The 23,031-nt window shown below is 32.9% G+C and overlaps 1 protein-coding gene across 1 annotated transcript in view; it reads left to right on the top strand.

Annotated features, from left to right (window-relative positions):
* Positions 1-23,031, top strand: part of LOC143387941 (roundabout homolog 2-like) — a 96,474-nt gene that overhangs the window by 42,960 nt on the left and 30,483 nt on the right. Inside the window, 3 exon segments of the mRNA XM_077108196.1 lie at positions 1,008-1,164; positions 10,124-10,384; positions 13,607-13,812. Of these exon segments, the coding sequence (XP_076964311.1) occupies positions 1,008-1,164; positions 10,124-10,384; positions 13,607-13,812 (624 nt within the window).

The raw sequence follows: 23,031 nt of genomic DNA, 5'->3' as shown, positions 1-23,031 counted from the left end.
TTCTTAGTGAGATCTAAATGGCTAGATAGCCCTGCTACAAATATCCTATGCTTAAAATTTAGCTATAAGTTGAGGTGGAATTATTGGAAGTTACTGAGTCACCCCTGAAAGGTCATTTTCATTTTGCTCATGAAGTATTCAGTCTGCATCCAACTGAGGTCCATTTTTATGAAAAAGCTTTATTTACTTGATTTTAAAAAGTACAGCACTATGCAGATGATGAATTTTATTTTTATAGTTCATTAAGCATCGTGTAATCTCAGATATGGCTCATACACCCTTCATTTATTTTCTGCTAATATTTGTGCATGAATTCATTCATGTAACAAATAGTACTGAAACTGATTACTATATTATCCTTAATTTTCCATCTTTTTGGAATTTACAAAATGTGATAGTTAAAACATCTGGGAAATATTCTCACTATATGCAAAAGTAATTGTGCCATTTATTAGTCAAAAAGTGTATGAAATGTATCATTGTGAGAGGTTTACAGGTATTCTCCAGATTTTACTTGATTTATTTTTATCAGTGACTTTTGAGAGTAAAATGTTACTCTCCTGGATTAATTAAATTGAGCAAATTCTAATGGAAAAGTTAAGCCTGTATCCTTAGACACTGTATTTTCCACTGAGAGAGATTATGCAAAAGAGCATTTTAAACGCACTAAAATCTGACATTTAAAAGAATTTGTTATGGACCATTATTTCCTCTAACAGTGAAAACGTGGAGGCAGCAGACATGAATAAATCAATAAATGTTCTTTTGATACAGCAGCCATGTTTTTGGTTTATTCAGCTCTGCAGTTAATGCAATGGGAAAGAAACAATATCATTTTGAGTGATTTATAAAAATGTGTTTCTGATTATATAATTTCATTGTTTATAGCTATTACCATCTCTAACATAGCGATTCTGGTATTTTGAAAACAAATACATCTTTCCACCTGATATTGCCTGTTCGTTCTGATATTCACCATCTCTAAATAAATGCATTATTATTTCCAGGTGGGAAAGGTGGAAAAAAGAGGAAAAATAAAAACTCCTCTAAACCACAGAAAAACAATGGATCAACCTGGGCCAATGTCCCTCTACCTCCTCCCCCAGTTCAACCCCTTCCTGGCATAGAGCTGGAACACTATGGAGTGGAACAGCAAGAGAATGGGTAAATGGTATTTTATATACCAACAAAATGGCCCAGCTTGCATTCCACTCTCTATTGTTCTCTTTTGCCCTGAGTTCTTGTTCTTTCTTAGCTCCCCTCCCACCCTGTTCATTACATTTTCCCTCTTTCCTGTTTGCACTGTCCGTGTATTTTTAGCTGATAAACACAAAACAGCACATATTGAGGACTGTGAATCCTTGGCCTTCAAGTGCCTCAGATTGTCTGCAATCATGATAATGCAGCCTACATTTATAATATTGCTTGTTAGTTTGAAAGCAAGTACCCAAGGCTCTTTGAACTAAAGAGCCACTCCTGAGAAGGGCTGAAAGGAAATTAAAATAATCTTCCTCATCATCCCTTGCAGTTCTCTAATGACTTGATGTCTGGCCATAACAGGACACCACGGTAGAGCGCCATCACAATGGGATAATTGTAGGGACCTGGGAAGTGGGTAGAACTTTAATCATCAGCTCTGATGGGAATTTGGGGGCAGGGACAATAAAAGAGGTTCAAGCCAATGCACACTCTGTAACAAAACCTTTTTAAGTTAGAAAATTTCCTTTGAGGACCTTTAAATGTGATCAGTTTTCTGATTCTTTCTTTTGAAACATCTAACAAGAGTTAGTGTCCTCTGTAAGCTTAAGTGTTAATTGATTTTGAACACAGACACAGATAATTTTTTATTTGAAAGAAAAAAAACAGGTCAAAAGAATATATTCTCTTTTTCTGTATGAATAAATCCTATGTCTTCCTTATAATTCCTAGGTCACTGTTTATTTTGACTAGACCTTTATGTAACCTAAAATAGAGAATACAGACAGTTTTTCTTTGCATAAATTTTCTTTACTTAGATATATATATATATATATATATATATATATATATATATATATATATATATATCAGTTTATTTGAATGATAGATTTAAATCTTGTCTTGGTTCAAAAAAATATTATATGTATGTACTTATCATTTATTCTATCTACATTCTAAATCTTCTGAGGTTCCCAGAGTACTTTTCATAACTGTTTTCTATGTCATAGCTTTTGTTTTCTTTCAAAAATATTATTTTCCTATATAATATATATATATATATATATATATATATATATATATATATATACACACACATCTGTATAGATATAACATGAATTATATATATAAATATATATACACACACACATAGTATGTATACATGTACACACATCACACACATACACACACACACACACACACTCATCACATATTTTTTGTATGTTTTTTTCTCCCTCCAAAGGACTTTATTTATTTCCCTGGGATTATAGTGCCCATATATGTTCATATTATTATCATTTATATATTTTAGAAATATATTGACCTATGAAATAGGCAGCTAAGGGTACATGATTTCTTTCCGTAACTTAAAAAAAATTAAATTTTTTATATGAAATTAATTTACCTCAAGGTATAAATGTGTTAGTCTCACATGAATTGTGAGCAAAGAAATAGCAGACCTATAAGGGCTGAAGGCGTAGCTCAGTGTTGGAGCTCTTGCTTAGCCTGTGTGAGGCCCTGGGTTCAATCCCCAGCACTGCAAAAGAAAAGGAAGAGCAAAGATAAATATTCCATAAGAAAAGATTATCACACAGAATTTTACAGTCTGCATTTTTAACAGAATCATCACAAAATGAGGGAATGAAATTTAAAAGATGAATATGAAGAGAAAGCAATGCTATTAAAACTTTATAAGCATAAAATTGAAAACACAAATCACACAAAAATTATGGGTAATTTGGAATTCTTTCTATTTTCTTTTTTTGTTGAGTCTACTTGAAATATATGTACAATATAATAAGGCCAGTTACTCATTAAAATAAAACTAATTCCATCAAAGTGAGTACTAAACTTATCACTTGATTTGTTTTATCTAGCAGTAGAATTGGAAATACTAATTTGATAATGAAATAACATATGCTATTGCAGACTTTTATCTTTTGACAAAATCATTTTCAGAATATCAAGATATAAAGCAAAAACTTATTTCTTAAGGGGATTTTAATTTGTTTAAATATTCATCCAAAATATATGATATTAAAAAATCCCTTTTTAAAGATTTCTATAATATCAACTTGATTTTTTAAATAGGTAAATTATATTTGTTGACCATATACATGTATATGTATATATCTACATGCATGTGTATATGTATTCATATGTATATTTGAAGTCTATTTAGGATGTATTTTAGTCCTTATTTACCTTTGAATTTTTATCACTTTACCTAGTATTTGCTGAAAAAAAGTCATTCTTGCTCAAAGTAATGGTTAGGTCTTAAACAGTTAATAATACTAACCACAGAATTAGATTTACTTCTATTTTAGGTTTTTTTTTTTCAAAGAATATTGTAGGTTTTATTTCAATTGTTTGTGATGAAAACATATTTAAAGTCAATGCAAAAAGAACAAATTAAACTTACTAAGCTGAGGCTGATATTGTTCCTTTGCATATAATCTTCACATTTTCGTGTTTTCTAATGTGCAAACCTCACACTACCAAAAAGGAAATATTATTAGACTCAGGTTGTAGTCTGCTATTCATGAAATTAACGTTGACTATTTCACAGATGAGAACTTCTATAGAATCTTTTTATATTTTAGTGTGAAAACTTCATAATTTAGGCTTGAGGTTTTCTTCATATTCAAAGTACAGAAACTTTAGAATTAATTTTTTGCTTTTGATAATTTTTACTTCTATCCATCAAGGATTCTGCAGTTATACTACTTACAGAGATATACAGATTATGACACTTTTATTTCTAACATCCTAATAGATAATTTAATCCACAAATATTTCTATCAAGTATAATAAGTGCTAAGCATTGTACTTGGAAGAGACATAGGAGACACAAGATAAATGTACAATTACTAGGGAAAACTGACCTGTGACCCAGAGGGGAAGATAGAAAGCACATTCTAGATAGTAACCCCCTTCACAACACTTATCCATCTCCATCTCTCTGTCTCTCTGTCTCTGTCTTTTTCTCTCTGACACACACGATTTTGTACAATGAGCTCTTGGGGAATTTTGTATACAAAATAATAATTTGTCTACCCCAAGGAATAATCATAGATGCCAGGTAAGCAGGTAAGTCTTCAAAAAGCTGATAGCTGGAGAATATTGCCGTGAATCTTGAATCATTTCTTCATAAAGAACATTGCCAAGTTGGGTGGTTGTTAGATGCCAGATATAGAGCAAAAAGTAAGGACAAAGGAGAACAAGAAATAAGTCTCTGATCTAATGGATCTTATGTACTAGAAATAGGTCATTAATCAATAGCTGCATTGAAACAATACTAAGGTCACTATTTGAACAAATGGAAAGAAATTTCTGTGGAGAAAGAAAAAATTAAAATTAATACTATGTGTGATGAGAAAATGAGAGTAGAAATAGCTCCATTGGTCTTCCTTTGGAAACCCTGCCCTATTCTAGTTAGAGGTATCTGCTTTTCTCTTAGTTGCCCCTATTCAGTACCACCCGCTTCCATGCCCTACCCTCAGCACTTTATTTTAATTACTTGTCTGCATCCTTCAGCAATTGGTGGCTTCTGTATGCGGTTTTATGAGCTTTAACCTACATTTTGTATGACAACATCTGACATGGAGTCTTAGTTTTCATCTTGAATCCTTAATGCCATAGGAAAATTCTGATTTTTGAATACAGATGATGGATTGGAGAACATGATGCTGAAGGACATGAGATTGCAGGTGGATCACATACAAGATATCATAGCATATGATCTAGAAATCATGATATAAAAATGCTAAGGCAGTAAAATAAGAGGATGAAAGTGGGTAGGTGCGAAAGGAGTAGATTTAGGCACAATTCCTAGCTGATAAAAACTGTGATCTGGAAAGTATAGTCTCTAGTTTTTGTTACAATTTTTAGTATAATTTCCAAGTGTTTAGAAATCAGCAATTTTCTTTCTAACCATTTCTTGGACCAGTCTTTCCTTACAATACTAAATACCAAAAGTTATCAAAGCATTTTCCAAAAAACAAAATATTTAATTGTTAATTCAATAATATGGTAACAATGCTAAATGTTCTCTCTCATCAATATGCATCTTCAGTTAGACAAAATAGTGTTAAAATGTATTAGTTCTTCACTATAAATATATACATTTTATTATAGTCATGATGCTAGGAAGCATTGAATAGTAATTAAGTATAAAACTGGTGCTTTGCTTTGTTATTGCAATTAGAGATTGGCAAGCTTTTGCTAGTGTTGAACTTCATTGTATTTTTTATTAGTAATTTGATATTTGTATTTGGCCTTTAACAAGTTAGTTCACATGCAGCATTGATTTGCCATCATCTTTATCATTATTCATCAGTCAAGACATAACATGACGCCTCATATTTCACTGACAGAATGTCAAAAGAACAAGCACTTCCCTAGGAAAAGTTGGCCAGAAGAACTATGGTTTGGCATTAGGAGAATTTTTATTCATTTTAATGTTACACAAGAAAAAGATGAAATTCTATCTCTCAAATAAGATGTGTATTATAAAATGTGAAGGAAACTATCAAAACAGATTTACATTTTTATAGACTTCATAGGCACATCTGTAGTCTTTTCATCCTTCCTTAGTAGCTGCATGAACTAAGCCTAAAATATATGTTCCTCTGGAATGGATCAAGACTTGACTATTTCAGAGATGATGAACAATTCTTCGCCATTTTGATTTGCACTATATCCCAGATTCCTTTCCTCTATTCTTTCATATTTTTCTTCTTTGAATATGCTTTCCTTCTTTGTTTATTTATCTAATGTTGGTACAAATCACTTTGAATCCATGGACTGTTCCCAGCTTTGCTTATATACTGCATGTAGACTTATATACAGAGTTGGTATATTAAAGTTCTAGAGTAACTTTGAAAAAGGACATAGAAGAATTGGTGATAAAATGTATAGTATGTTTGTGAGATAGGTGATGAAATATGTTTTAGTCATTTAATACACAATGCAATGCATTTACATAGTATTAAAAATAATGTTTTAATGGTTAGACACTTCTTTGCCTGATATTATTTGAATAATAAAAATGAATCTAATACAACTTACTACCATGTTTTTTTTGTTACCTTAACACATGTGATGCATATACCATACACTTTTCCTTTCTCTTATGTTCATTTTGTGTTTTCATTCCATAGGTATATCTCTAGTAGATTATTGAAAGTAAGAACAGTTTACTATTTATGGACTACACAAATTTTACATTTCATTTCAAATGAAATGGCTAATTTCATTTGAAAGATTAAGTATATAGTTTTTTATTTAAAAGTATAATATATATGGGAATAAACCAATGTAAGAAAGTGCAATTATGACTTTCTGACACAAAAATAAATGTGCTCTTTTCTACTGAATTTTACAAAGTAAATGTAAATTTAATTGATGAACTACAATGGTAAACACATTCTATACTGAAAAAGGACAATTATTTTATGATTAGCTTTCTTGTATATTTTTTTGTTTGAGTTAATAATATGATATTTAAAGTTAAGTAAGAAAATAAACCTAAGCATTTTTATTAATTAATCAAATTGTGTGTTTTCATTTAAAATCAGTAAATATGCTTATAACCTACTATTTTTAAGGTATACTGTTAGGGGCAACAGAACAAGAACAGTTCCATGTTATAACTCTAAGGTAGCTTAAATCCACTTGAGAAAAAGATACCATAAACATGTGAAAAGTAAATACAAAAATAATTTAAAGTGTTAAAAGAGTCCAACATTGGAAAGAACATTAGATGGTGCATAATCAATTTTCAAATAAATGTAGAAAAATATTGTCAGCACCAGTTAAGAAGAGTAGTTTAGCAATGCTAGTTGGCCTCATCAAGGAAATCTTTATAAAGATATGAGATTTCACCTATAGCTTGAGGATTTATCAGATTAAGATAGGTAAATTTGGAGGCATCCAGTTTATTTGAATAACTTGGATTCTATAAACAAACCTACCAGAAAAGTACGTAGACAAGAGGAGACAAACCAATTTAGTTTGAGCAGAAGATTCATGTTGAGAAACTATAAAACCTATCCTAAAGGTAGACTAAAGATTAAATATATTTAATAAACAGAATAGATAAGAGAAATAAAATTGGTAGACCATTCTCATATTTTCATAGAAAAAAAATGTAAGTGGTGCTCTGCTTCACCTGTGCCCATTTTTTTTCTTTCTTTGGAAGATATTGCCATTTAGGAAACTATCTGAATTGTTCCAAAACCATTTCCCTTCCACATATGTCACTTAAAATTTTCTCTTTTTAGTGATCACTGTAGCCTTGATCAACCCCAAAACAATATTAGGCCTTCCAAATCAATTCTACAGTACCCTGTATTTTTAATAATTTACTTAATATCAATCTACTGAATTGTATGCTATATGAAATAAAGTCAGGACCCTAACACATAACTGTTGGGAAAAAAGAATGATAAATTTGGGGTTACTTTAAAAAGAGATTTTAGTTTTATAGACCAGTTTTTGGTTCACAAGAAAATGAAGAAAAGCATAGTGATTTATCCCAACTTTCACATATGCATAATCTCCTATCATCTCTCACCAAGCTGGTGCAATTATTCTAGTTCATGAACTTGCATTGGCACATCATTATCTCCCAGAATGCATCATTTCCCACAGGGTTTACTTATCATGTGGTACATTTTGTGGTTTGGACAGATTCAGGTTGACATGTATCTACCATTATTGTATCATACAAAGTATCTTCACTGTTCCAAAATCCACTTTGCTTTTTGCCCATTTCTCACTCCCCAGAGTCTGGCACTACTGATGTTTTTACTCTTTTCATGGTTTTGCCATTTCTAGAATGTTCTGGAATTGGAAATATACAATCTATACCCTTTGTATATTGACTTCTTTCACTTACCAAGGTGCATTTATGTTTTCTCCATGTCTTTTTATGACTTGAAGCCCAATTCTTTTAAACATTGAATAATATTCCATTGTCTGGATGTATCTGTTTATTTATTCAACTTCTGGGGATATCTTAGCTACTTCCAAATTTTGGCAATTATAAATAAAACTGCTATACATGTCCACATGCAGGTTTTTATGATATATTCAGTTTTTAACAAAATGATTAAAATGTTACTCAAGTGAAGATATTCAACTTACAGTGGATCTATATGAATTACAGTTTTTTTTTAATAAGGGAGATCAAGACTAGTTATGCATAGCTGTGATATGGATAGTTAATTCTAATTTTAGGTACTAAGCACTAGCAATGGAGAAGAGTATTAAATAGTTCTTGGACTTAAGGATCTCACAGAATAATAGGACAAAAGAGACAGAGACAAATAATCCCAATATAACATGGGTAGTTCCACAATGTAGGTATTATAAAATTCTAATCAGTTGTATATGGAAATGGTAGAGAAGGTTCCACAAAACTAACCACCTTTGAGGTGACCAGGAACCCACAGGCAGATAGATGATTTGAGAACAGTCATACGCAGACCCAGAGTTTAGGAAAAATTAGAAAATAGGCTGTTGTTGGGGAAATATTGAGAAACAGGGCTAAAATAACAGATTAATCCATTGGGGAAGGATCTTTTAAGCCAGCTAATGAGTTTTGACTTTTCTCATATTAGTTATGATCGTAAGTGTAGGTGTGATGTGAATTAACATCCTGTTGCCTGCATTAAAGATAGGGTGGAAAAGAAGAAAAGAGAATCAGAAAGCTACTGAACTATTTTATAGAAGGTGACTGATCAATAATTATGGAAGAGGAGATGTAGGAGGCAGATTCAGGAGATATTTAAGATGTTGAATTAAGAAAACAATTAAATCCTTTATTATTCTTATCTTATACTTAAAAATCTATAAAAAAAGTATATTAGGACTTATTTGATTTCTGAAAACATTAGGGTTACAGAAAAAGTATAAGTAGAAATTCTGCTTATTTTGTACCACAACAAAAACATATTCCTGGTCATATTACGGTCATATTCCTGGACCATAATCCCGTTTCTAGATGTAATTTGAACATGAAATATAAGTATTTAAAATAATTGTATTTTGTGCACTTAAAATATGTCAATGAGGTTCATTTCATATTAAATATTTTACTACAATAAAACAATTTTTAAAAAATATATATTTTGTAGGGCAAGGTTTTGAACTTCTGTTTTCTGGTTTGAATTTAACACTCAATGTAAGAAGAAGCATTTGATTTTACTGATAAAAATAAGGGAAATAAACTAATATTGAGTATAATTTGTGTCATGAAGTCTTATGACTGGAATATCAAATAGAAAGGTTGTCTTAAGTCTAGAATAAAAGCAAATCAAGGGGCTGGGGATGTGGCTCAAGTGGTAGCGCCCCCGTCTGGCATGCGTGCGGCCCGGGTTCGATCCTCAGCACCACATACAAACAAAGATGTTGTGTCTGCCAAAAACTAAGAAATAAAATATTAAAATTCTCTCTCTCTCTCTCTCTCTCTCTCTCTCTCTCTCTCTCTCTCCTCACTCTCTCTTTAAAAAAAAGCAAATCAAGTTCTCTGATACTTCTTATATGGTCAGTCAGCTCTATTGATGTATTCTGCTGGTGCATAAGAGAAGGAAGCAGTTAAGTCTACAAGCACTAAATTCATTAATTGTCTTTAATTAGCAATTTGGTGTTTCCACATGAGTAACTTTGTTGGGAAGTTATTGCTTTTTGTAACTGTGGGGTAACAATTAGCGAAAAAGATCTTTAAAGAATAAATTGAGATACTGAGATAACAGTTGTAATTACAATTTCAAATTAGGTGATTTACTATAGTAGCATTGACAATGTGATCAGGATGAAGTAAACTGAGAGAACATTTTAGACACCATGTGGTTGCTGTTTATTGTCAGTGTAGCCATTTTTGTTTGTCTATTAATGTGCATTTTTCCTCATCTAATTTCAGCTATGACAGTGATAGTTGGTGCCCACCATTACCAGTACAAACATACTTACACCAGGGTATGGAAAATGAACTGGAAGAAGATGATGATCGGGTCCCAACTCCACCTGTTTGAGGCGTGGCTTCCTCTCCTGCTATCTCTTTTGGACAACAGTCTACTGCCACTCTTACTCCATCTCCACGGGTAGAGATGCAACCCATGCTGCAGGCTCACCTGGATGAACTGACAAGGGCATATCAGTTTGATATAGCAAAACAAACATGGTAAATATATTCATTGAGTCAAGGGATCCATGTTTTCTGCACATGGAAATGCCCTTTTATATAAATTCACAAGACATATTCATAAAACTATACACATGGGGACAAAATTTTGATTTTGTATACTCGTTAATCATTTAGAAAATGATTTAACTACTACAGAAATGTTAATTTGACCAAAGTCGCATAGCTAGTTGGAGACTAAGCTAGAGCAAGAATTCAGGTCTGCTGAAATTCAGTCTAAAGTGCTATTTGGCTACAGTGGAATCTTCTAATTTACAACTGATTTAGCTTCAATTAGCTTATCCTTGAACTCACTTTTAATGCCATGATGAAGGACTCCTTTTGGATTCTTCAAAATGCCTGTGATTAATTCTGCATGTGATTGTGAATATGTAAATCCAAGCTTCTGCAAATCACTTATGGTCAGTGTCAGTTATTAAAAGACCCTCTTTGGGCAGAATTAAACAAATCAGAAAAATAACAAATGTACTAACAGAAAATGCATTTTTTAAAATCATAAAGAATAGATTAAAAACCCAAATTTCATTTTTTTTCTTTTGGTACCAAGGATTGAACCCAGGGTCACTTAACCACTAAACCACATGCTCAGCTGCCCCCCTCACCCACACCTCAGACAGGTTGTCTCTAAGTTTCTTAGGGCCTCACTAAATTGGTGTCTTTGAATTTGTGATCCTCCTGCCTCAGCTTTCTGAACCACTGGGATTACAAGCCTGTGCCACCACACCAGGATCTATAGTTTTTTCTTCTAATTATTTAAAAACTTTCATAAATTATAGATGCAATTCATATAGGTATCTTGTACAAATATGGTAGATCATAATTTTATAGGGTTGGTTGTTTTTTCCAATGTTTTTCTCTCAGATAGTGATATATAGGCCTGCACCCTTGAAAACAAAATCTCTGTGACATTCTTTGAATTATGTTCTCTTGATTTATACCCTGTGCTTGAAATTATGGTAGCTTTTTTAAAAGATAATATTATCTTTCTTTTTATGGGAGGGTAATTCTAGCTACTAGAGTAAGTTGATTATGAGATGACTCTTATTCTCAGTGTTAATTGACTATTTTTAAAATATAACAGCTATATTAAAATATAACATAGTTAACTATACATACAAAGAGATTCTCAAACAGGTATGTCACTTAAAGCTGTATAAACATGCTCTTTCCTTAGGATAAGAGGGTCTTGAACATTTTCTCATTTTTTCTAAAGATTAAAGACAACCTCCTGTTACACATAATTATTTTATGATACATCACTGGTTAAAATGAAGCCAATTACTTAAAGAGTGATAGGATTCTCTCAAGGTTAACTGGTGAAATCACAACTTTAAGTCATTTGAAGCAGAGACTTTGGCTCAGGGGTTCTCAAATTTGTGTGTGTTTTGAAATCATATGGAGAACTTTAAAATATATTGGTCCTAAGTCCCACCTCTAGGCAGATTCTGATTCCATACTCTGAGCTTTGACTGAGGACAGCCCAAGTTGGGGCAGTTACCATGGAGGTGAACCTGCTTCCTATCTGCATAACTATGGGCAACTTGCTTACCACTTGCATGCTATAGTTAATGTGTTTAAAATGATGTCAGAAATAATACCTCATGTATAAAATGAAAGGGCAGTCCTCACACCACTCTCATTTCTGATAAAAAATACAAATATCAGGGTCCTGAGACCACACTGAAATTCAAGAATTCACTAGAAGAATTTATTGAAATCTATTATTCTCAAAGACATAGTTAACTTCTGTAAAAACATATAAAGTCAGCAAAGAGAAGAGTTATGAGGCAGAGTCTAGAAAAATCCCCAAAGCAGAGCTTCTTGTTGTTTCTTCCAATTGGAGTCAAGGACAGCACTACTTTCCCTTAAGTGTGACGATACACAGGGGATATTGCCAGACTTGGAAATGAGTTTCAAAAGACAACAGTAAAAGAACATAACACTTACTCTTTAGTCTTGCTTAAATAGAAGGGGTATTTAAGATACTTTTGAATGACAGCAATGAAAAGACTCTGTTAAAACTTGTAGTACATTTGCTTTTAAATTACATTAAGAAACAACATTGCTGACGGCTGCAGTGGCGCACACCTATAATCCTAGTAGCTCTGGAGGCTGAGGTAGGAGGATTTTGAGTTCAGAGCCAGCCTCAGCAATGGTGAGGCATTAATCAACTCAGTGAGACCCTGTCTGTAAATAAAATACAAAATAGGGCTGGGGATGTGGCTCAGTGATTGTGCATCCCTGGGTTCAATCTTGGTACTTCCCCCAAAAAAGAAATGAAGGAAGAAAGGAAGGAAGGAAGGAAGGAAGGAAGGAAGGAAGGAAGGAAGGGACGGAGGAAAGAAGGAAGGAAGAAAGGAAAGAAGGAAGAAAATAACATTGCAGTGCTTTTGCTTAGCATTTTGTAGGTGTCCAGTTGCACATTATTTAGCCACCTTATTTGATAAATTTAAGTTTTACTTGAATATGTTTCAAAACTGTGATGGTAATTATAAGATTCTATTTATCTAATGAAGGTTGAGATTAAAATTATTTACTCATTGCAAAGGGTTTATCTAACACATCTTTTGTTCTAAACACAGAATACTAGGGTGAATTGTTTCTGCCTTGGAGAAGTTCAAGATTTTGGTGGCTGAGATAGATGCACAACTAGGTAGATAGAGCAGAAGATACTTGCCCTAACTGGGGCAAATGAAAATACTACTCAGCCTGCTCTGAGAGGGTCATGCAAAAAGAAATCCTCCTAAGTCCAGAAATGTGTTGAAGATGGAAGAGAAGGAACATTAGGCATTCCAGTGACATCTTAAGTGCTAGCAGGCCGCATGGGTGGATTACACAAAAATTGGAAACAAAATAATATGTATATGTATATATGTATGGGTATATATATTATTTTTTGAAAAGGTAAATTTAAATAGTCTTGTGACAAGTATTTTCATTCTGTTTTTGATGACTTATCTATACAAAATATATGTTTATATCACTAGAATAATTCTTAAATTTATGTGGTTGTTGGTAAGGCATATGCCCAGAGACCTATTGTCTCTATTGATGTGTATGTAATAAAGCATTGTAAACTCCAAAATTATTAATGCAAAAGAAGAATACTGTTACCATAGCATGCCATTTAATTCTTATTACAATGTTTTTGAATGTTAATGGACTGCTTTTCCCATTTTATTGTTTCCATTTGAATTCTAGGCACATTCAAAGCAATAATCCACCCCCACAGCCCCCAGTTCCACCATTAGGTTATGTGTCAGGATCCTTGATTTCTGACTTGGAAACAGATGTTCCAGATGATGATGCTGATGATGAAGAGGAAGCTTTAGAAATCCCCAGGCCCCTGAGAGCACTAGACCAGACACCCGGATCCAGTATGGACAATATAGACAATTCTGTGACAGGTAATGGAACTGATTTAATATGAATAACTGACCTATTTGCAATATTGAAATGCATCAAAAATCAAGTACTTTCTTACTTTCTTATGTAAGATTTATTCCACTCCATCTATTTCTGTAACATTTTAAATATGTTAATGTTAAACACAAAATTCAAAAAGGATTTGGAAATACTTTTGCTTTGCTGCAAAAATGATAAGAAAATTCATGAATTTTAAAAAGCTTTAAAGACATGAAAGAAAACTCAATTATAGTCATGGCTTTAATGAAAAGTTCACTGTGCTAGGGAACCAAGTCTATTACATAAAAAAAAAAAAAGAAAAAAAAAACTTTTAGAAATGATATATTTTGTATATCAGGAGGAACATACAAAATGAATGCAATCTTAAAATGCTTCTTGATATTTCACACTGTAAAACCATTCACTGATGAAAATAAGCAAGTCTTCAGAAAAAGACTCTTCAGTTGCACAAGGTATTATTTTTAGAGTGGAAAATGCATAGTGAGATAAACCATGCATTTATGCATTTTATAGTGTAGAATCCAACAACTTCCCCTCTTCCAAGAAGTATATTTATTTTGACTTATTTACTCCTCTGGCTTCTGCTTGCCTTGTTCACCAAGTGAAAGACTTCAGTTGGTACCCTCCTCTGATGATTCCAGGACTGATGTGTAACCTATGTCCAACAATTTCAATTGGAAATTTTAAAATCTTAATATGTACACAATATATATGGTGAAAAGTAAAAATTCAGTATTTCTGTTCACATAGTTATACATTCTTTGATACACAGGCACACACACAAAAAATGCCTTTTACAAAATTATGAAGACCTAGCTACTCCATACTAAGCCTGGTCTTTGCATTTCTTTAGGATTTCTAAGGAAACTACACATATCTGTATTTTCCTGGATGACAACTTTCATCCTAGAAAGCATCTTATCACAGTCTTAATTTACTTTTAATCCAACAGTTTCCGAATTCCACAGACTTTGTGTTCCATATTAGTTCTGCAAACACAAATGGAAACTGGTTTAGTGCTGAGAAAACATGAGTGCCTTCACTTTTCCTGTACAGCCCTCTCTGCATGAGGAAGTGCATGATGCATGAGTCCACTATTCGGTTTTTCTTCTTGCTTGATGGATGGTCAGCTTGCCAGTCAAATTAAGATTTAAGAACTGCAGATATACTGGTGTGATTTGAAACCCAGATCCAACCCACAGTGACAGAGCAAAAGTTAAAATCTTTGAATTCAGAGAGCTGACTTATTAGGGCACTATTATGTTAAGCCTCTTTGCCTGAATTTCTAGCATAATCTCCTTAAGGGTAAAATTCTGCATATTTTTGCATATTTCACTAATGATACTGAACTCTTTTTTTCCTTTAGGAATGCAGTAAAAATGTGCAATAATGATGAAAAAAAGTCAGCTATGCTGATGTAGTTCTTTTATTAAATACTATAATTAGAAAGATGATAAATGTATCTATAAATTGGGAGAACACCACTCTGCACTTTTACATACACACCTGTCAGGAACAAGTAAGGATGTCTAAAGTAGTCCACTGGTTAAGATGTCAAGTTTAAACATCTTAAGTAACCTGCATTTCTCCTGTTGGTAATATAATGTTAATTCCAAATGAAGCTCTTATTGCTAAGAAAAGAAAGTCTAAATTTCCCTACTTGAATTCACTGCTTAATTACTTCTGAATATAGAAACCTCAGGGTGTTTAGGCATGAATTCCACAATGCACTTATCCTATGAATAATACATCTCCTTAGCAGAAGTTGTACTTTACACTTAAGCAACTTAAGCACCTCCCCCATACACATTTTTTTGTCTTTCCATGCACCAATGACTTTGAGGAGAAAGTTTGATCAAAGATTTGATTTGCCTTCCAGGGTGTGTTGTGTGTCTATGTGTATGTGTGTAGGAAGTGTGAATGAGTATATGTAGGTATTAGTGTGGCCATAGGGGATGTGAGTATTAGTGTATGTACATATGTAGGGTGTAGAGTGCATGAGTATAAATGTGTGTGAGAACAAGGAAGATTGAAAGTGCATATACAGTGTGAGTGTGAATGGGGTGTGCACATCTATACAGGGTATGTGCATGTATTACACAGTTTTCAATTCTATACAGTTTGTGAACATGTGTGTAAAGTGTATGGTATACATGTGTGTATGAAAGACAAGGCACAATGTGTGTGGAATATGTGTGAGTCTATGTAGCGAGGGAATGTATTTGTGTGTGAGGGAGAGCAACTAGGATATACATGTAATTGTGTGTGTACACATGCCTGTACATATGCTCAGGTGGATGTTTATGTGGACCAAATGTAATCAAAACCAACGTGCTAATGAATATTGTTCTAATGATGTTCTTAGGTTTTGTTCAGCTATAAGGCTACTTTAATAGTGCTAATAGAGATAGGCCATAATACACATACTCCTTCAATGAGCTTTGGAGACTAGAGGACTCTGAACTTACCGTCAGTTTCTTAGAGTTCTAAACTCGCCTGTGGTGTAAATTAATCTTTACTTTCAACTGAAATTCCCTTATATTGTCATTTTCATGAAGCAAATGACCATTTTTATTAAATAGAACTAACAATTTCCATTCCTGGAGACTCTAAAGCCATCCAGAATGGATGTAACACTGGGTAACACAGTAACACTGGGTGGGCTGAAAGTCTTTATGTAAAATTTCAAATTTTACTTGGCTGAATTGTACTCCCAACTGCCAGCATAAGGAATACCAGCCACTAACAGTCTACAGAGCTTTATTCTGTAAAATATATATATATATATATATATATATATATATATATATATATATATATATATATATATACATACATTAACTGCAAATATTTCCATAGCAAGTATGTAGTTTGTGAATGGCTACTTAAATCTTGAAATGATCATCAAGAATGAAAAAGAACAAAAAGAAATGAAAATATCAATAATTCCACATCCCATGATCTTAGTAATGGTAATATGTATTTGCAAGTCTCCTGTTTCATGTATTTATTCCCTAAACAAACATTTATTTTAAGCCCATGACTTCTAGTCATTTGAATAAACATTTAGATTTAATAATAGCAACAACCAAACAGCAATAATAATAATAAAGTAGAAAACCTAGCTCCTAGTCAATGCATGATACCCTTCTAAGCAGTGGCTTGTTTTTTCCTATGGCTGGCTGAGCTAAGAATGGATTTAAATGTTAGAGTTTGTAAAGAAACAAGATGTAAGTATGAAATCAGAACTAAAGAATGCATGACAGAACTATAGAATGGAGAAGCCTAAATTATTTGGTTTCTTACATTTGTAGAAAGAACTCCCTGCCCTGATGTAAAGTTTTACCATCTACTAACTCATTTAATCCTCATAACCTCATTATTATTGTTGTTGTTCTCATTTTATAGCTAAAGAAATTGAGTCACAGAAGGATTTACATCCTTTTTGAAGGTTATCTACCAGATAAGTGGCAGAAGAATGAACAAAATCAATCAGTTTTACTTTAAAGATAAATTACTATGATCTCTGCCCTGGAAATGCCCAGTTCATTCTAATCCTCAGAATTAGCATATTGAAGAGGAAAATAATGTTCTGGTTTTTTTTACTTCTCTCTCTCTCTCTCTCTGTGTGTGTGTGTGTGTGTGTGTGTGTGTGTGTGTGTGTGTGTGTTGAAAGGAATAAGTATGTATTTATAAAAATAAAATATGCATTTTATCGCTGGAAACGTTAATCCTTTCCCACAATGTGCTTAATTTTGATAAAAATATTGAATTTGATATGACTTTTATTATTTATTCTTCTCATATTTATCTCTGTGTGCAGTTACCTTTTTCTAATAAAATTAAAATCCATTAGCTCTTTTGGAAGGAATATTATTTTTATAATTTTTATTTTAATTTGTGCTTAATACTATTTGGTTGTAATAATGTACATTTTTTTAAGTTTCATACCATCACACTGCATTTGGGACTAAGCAATGTCTATGCAACATTGTCTTGGGAAATATGGACCGTTTCTTCCTCAATGTTCAACTTGTCAGCTTTGCTCTCTGAGTACCAGGGAGGGGCAAGATTTCAAGATTTCTTTCTCTAACTTCCAAAATGTGGTGGGAGTCAAGGATAAGTGTTTCCTGAATTTAATGACACCACCATGAAAACAAACCAAGGCAAGAGGAGAGTGGGAGAGGACAATGTCCTGAACATGTAGTCAAGATTCTAACTGCCTCACTGATTACAAAAAGACCCAGATTGAGTGTTGTAAAGTGAAACGAATAAAATTTTCCTTGCCTGTTGGATCCCACATGAACACTACAGCTGAAAGGAAATTGTGGCCCTGTATTTTCCACTTTATATCTTTGGAGGTTTTTACTGGAACTCCCATACCAGAAGAGTATGAAAGTAATAAAACCAGACATCCTCACCATCTGACCTGAGCACACAGCTTTTGGGTCCTTGGACTCGGGAAAGTTTGATCTGACAGATGGTGAAGCCTAATGGCCTAACAATTTCTCTCCCTCACACACAAATACACTCACTCCCTACTCAGACTCACACACACTCCACACACTTGCCACACTTTGCTTCTGCTACAAAAGCATAATAATTGAGTATTAAGGCAAATTCCAGGAATAATGCTAAAATTAAGGAAATCATTATCTGATGTCTTTAAAAAGAAATTAAATATATACTTTGGAATTTAATGGATAAGAAAAGTGCATATTTTATGCACAATATTTTGAGATGAGTTAACAAGTATTATATGAACCAAGGGAAGTGATTTTTTAATTGCTTATTTTGCTTTTCCTATATGACACATTTCTCTCCCTTCCTCCCTCCCTCTCTCCCACTCCCTCCCACCTTCCCCCATGCCTTTCTCTCTCTGGAATATAGGTGGGACTATTGTATATTCAGACATTTGAGTGTAAAAAGAATTTCCAGAGACTTGAAATATTTCTCTGCCTCTAAACAGAAGTCAATATTTGGATTGATTTGATCAAAGACATTTAGAGTTGAAGATTTTACTTAGCAGGTAGTTAGGCAATGAGAACTTCATAGAAAAAATTTCAGAATTAAATATTGGCTCAAAAAATGGGGGAACATTAGTTTTTGTATCTCATAAAAATGGTAATGCAACAATTATCAGGGTCATATTAGAAAGCACAGACTTTACTCTAGCTTAATGGATCTAAGGATAAGCATTTATCAGCAAGGAAGGATTTAGCATATAACGACATGTAAATGAATTGATGACTGATCATAAATTAATTTTAGTGCTGAAGATGTAATAGAGACACAGCAAGATGCCACTTTATCATGGTATTTTATGTTCAGTAACATTTGAGCAACAACTTAATGTCCTGTGTGCATTTTTTCTTTAACAACTTGAATACATTTGAGATATTTTTTGACCTTTCAGTAATTTTAAAGCTGAGAAATTTGGAAAGATTGAGAACATAAACACAAATAAATTTCTCTATAGGACATAAATTCATTTTTCATTAAGTGTTTAAGTATGTATTGATTATGTTTGGGGCTATAATGTGTCAAATGAATACAAATCTCATATAATTTGTAAGAATCTCTGGCTGAACTCCTTTTACCTGGTGTTCACTTTTATTTTCATGTTTATGCTTACATTTACAAAAAAAAACTGTTACCACTAAATGACTTCCTTTTTAATTGATGAGTTACTCTTTTTTGTTTTCTTTCAATTACTGTCTTTTTTCCTCCCCCTTTTCTCTTCCTCCTCAAGGATTTCTACCCTTCTCCTCCTTCTTTCCCTCCTCTCTTTAATAATTGTTTGCCTGAATCTTCAGATCATTCTTGATGTTCAAATCAAAAGTAAGAGGAAAAATTGTAATGACTGAGAGGTAAAATCAATAAATGTTAAAAATTTTAACGATTTTATGGTAGGAACTTTAACATATGTTATAGACCTTTTTGTTCATACAATATAACTAAACTGCTTTAAAATTGTCCTACGAAGGTACTATTTCTATGTATCTCATCCCCAATTCAGAGGAAAGTTGAAGACTTACCAGAAAGGCAGAGTAATGAAGGAAAAGGAAATATCGATTTCTTTCTGTTTATATTGGTTGCAATCTATTGAAGCAACTAACTTAACTTCTCTCTTTCACTTGGGATCATTAGTGTTCTCATTGCCTAATATGGCCAAATAGCTATAGTATATTTGTCTTTAACTCTAAAGTCATCTGTCTAGTCGCTTTGCTCTTATTGGAAGTACAAGTAAAAGAATAGCTAATGTTGTCTCTTTATCAACCAATACCCACTTGATGTCCTGCCTTCCAGGCCACTCTCTCTTCCCAGAGAAGGGAGTCGGTGAGCATCAGGAAAAGCTTCATGAACAAATGAAAAATAAATTCATTTTTAAATGAATTTAAATATGTTTAAATATTTCTTGATTATGTTTGAGGCCATATTGTGTCAAATTAAAGCTTGAAAGATTGAGAGAAATCAGAGCAAACACAAAAGTAGGAAAGTTGCTGATCTGTTTAGGGTAAGGCAGATGCATGTATGGAAATCCTCTTGTGTGGGACTCACTTTCACAGGGTGATAACAGTTTATTTGGGGGGAAAGTTGGGAAGTCTTACAAGATGGGATTTCTTTGGTAACATTGCTGTGATGGGAGATTTTTTTCTAAATTTTGCAGATTCAGAAACTAAATTTGTCAATATTCTAGATCCTCAGAGTAGAACCACACAGCAGGCAGAGTAGACTCAATTTCTTGGCTGATCATAGTGGATAGAAGTGGAATAAGAAAATTTTAAAAGAATAACAACAAAAATAAGAGCTTGGGCTAAGTGCATTGGGATGGGTGAATCTCAATAGAGATGTCACATATACACACACAAATAAATTGCCACTTGCCACTTAATGATATTTAGCATCTTCATTGGAAGACAATATTGCTTAACCTTGATATTCAAAAATATCAAAGCCTAACCAAGATGTACATCATATGAACTTTATTATATAATATATATCCTAATTTATATAATAAAAATTATATAGTACAATTTTTACTTTCTTACTTGAAGACGTTATTGCTTTTCCCATGGTTCCAAAGTAATCAACAAATATTCACTAATTTGTTTAATAAATTTTCTGAGGATGCTTGTAAGAACATTCTTTTTGCAACTAAAGAAAGGTCATTGCTAAGAAATTGTACATCAAATATAATCACTCAAAGAATTTACAGTGAATAAAAAAACAATAAATGCATTTAATTCCATATGCCCACTGTTCATTGAATTCCTACTGTTCAGTGACCCTGTACAAGAAATACTGAAGTGAAGAAGAGATAGTTCTTAATGTCAAGAGTTTTATTTCCTGGAACAGAAAAAATACATACAATATACAAAATATAGGGAGACAGGTGATAGACTACTGCATGCACAATGTTTCACAACAAAGGAGGGAGTCACCCTAACAGAATGTTGAAGGTAGAACCCAGGGGATAAAGATGGTATTTTATTTGAACTTTAAAGTTTGGCAGTGATTATTAGATTTGGTGCAATACAGAGTATTGTCAAGAAATGGGAAGTGATGTGTGGGTGAGAGAGTGAGATTACACTAGTTGTGGGACAGAATGGGCTGCAAAGGTAGGCTGGCTTAATATTGGGGGGAGGTCTCAGATTCCTAATTTTTTATGTGCATTGGTGTTATAGGTAAGACTTTAAACGGAGGAACAAAGTATAAGATTGATGCTTTGAAAAGATAATGTAGATAACAATGAGGAAAGATAGAAGGGACTAGAAGGAAATCCGCTAAAAGGAGTGTCAGGATGAATTAGAATAACAATAAGGAGATGCTTGTTTGGAGAGTGAGCACAGACATTTAGAAAAACAGAAATAACATGGAAGGGTTTGGAACTGAGCTTTTGAATGTTTTAAAACTATTCCCAGTTCTCGACTTTCATTTTCTTTTGTGACCCCTTGCTGAAACACTTTGATTTCTTCTTATCTCCTGTAGCATTATATTCCAAGACCCACTGCATCATTTCTTCTTTCATTTTGGGCTGTTGATCCTTGACTTGTGATTATTAACCTAGAAATGAATCTCTCAGAGGAGGCTCAGTTGCTGGTGTTATCTCAGGTTCTTTGCAGTGGTCTGTGTCAAGGGAATTTGTTTGGAAAGTAAAAAGTATATCTTTGTGCTTTTGGCAAATAGAATCAAGACTCTATCTTTCTCTGCTACACTTAACACCCTTTTAACTTCCAGATCATTCTAACCCTTTCAGTTTCAGTTTTCTCTGTCTTGAGAATGCATGCATCCGTGTTATTGTACCATGACAGCCTGAATTCTAAATTAACTTTTTGTAAGTCCTTTTTTGTCCCTCTTCTAACAAAAGCAGAAGATAGGGTAAACAATACTTGATAATTTATTTTGTCATGAATTAATGGTACACCAACTTAAATATGTACTGCAATTTTAATTTTATTACATAATGAGTTAAGTTCCCAGTGTGCTTTTATCTAATATGTGTGTATGTATATGCATAAAATACTAAGTGACTTTCTAGAAAGAAAAAAAGTTGTCAATATCTTCAAAGTGTATTTTCTTTAAATATAAAGTTGCATTTTTTTTACTCTACTGCCATAGTTCATTTTGAAAAAGAAAATTGATAGAAATGCTGATAATAGTCTCCATAAAGGCTAATTTCATAAGTATCAGTGTTAAAGAGAAAATTAGAGTTCTTCAAATATTAAAAATCAAAGAAAGCATAAGAAATATTGAAATTAATAGCACTTTTGCAAACTAACATTTTCCTCATGTTCTATGTTTAGTTGATTTGATGTCATCTATACATTTTAGTTGATGTATTTTGTTATTTAAACAGTAATTAACTGTTCACCTTAAAATCTTAAAATAATTCCAGATCTTCTATGAAATACAACTGTACGTACAAGGTCCGGCATTCAAGTTTTTATGCAGATTACCATTGCCCTCTGAAGTAACTTCAAATTATACCCATACTATTTATTCAAGCAAGTCACCGATCAGTTTAAATTAACCATAATTTGTTTCAATAAAAGTGATCCTCCCTGACTTGTAGAAAATACACATAGCAGTTCTTGCTTGGAAAAATGATCATGTAACAATTTAAACAATGTAAGAAATGAACCACTTGGAACATGTCTTGCACATGTGCTTCAAACAAATACCGATTTTACACAAGC

Source organism: Callospermophilus lateralis, unplaced genomic scaffold (assembly GCF_048772815.1).
Source record: "Callospermophilus lateralis isolate mCalLat2 unplaced genomic scaffold, mCalLat2.hap1 Scaffold_1907, whole genome shotgun sequence".
NCBI classification, from domain to species: Eukaryota; Metazoa; Chordata; class Mammalia; order Rodentia; family Sciuridae; genus Callospermophilus; species Callospermophilus lateralis.
The sequence above is the reverse complement of the archived record's forward strand: the minus strand, read 5'-3'. Positions and strand labels throughout refer to the sequence as shown.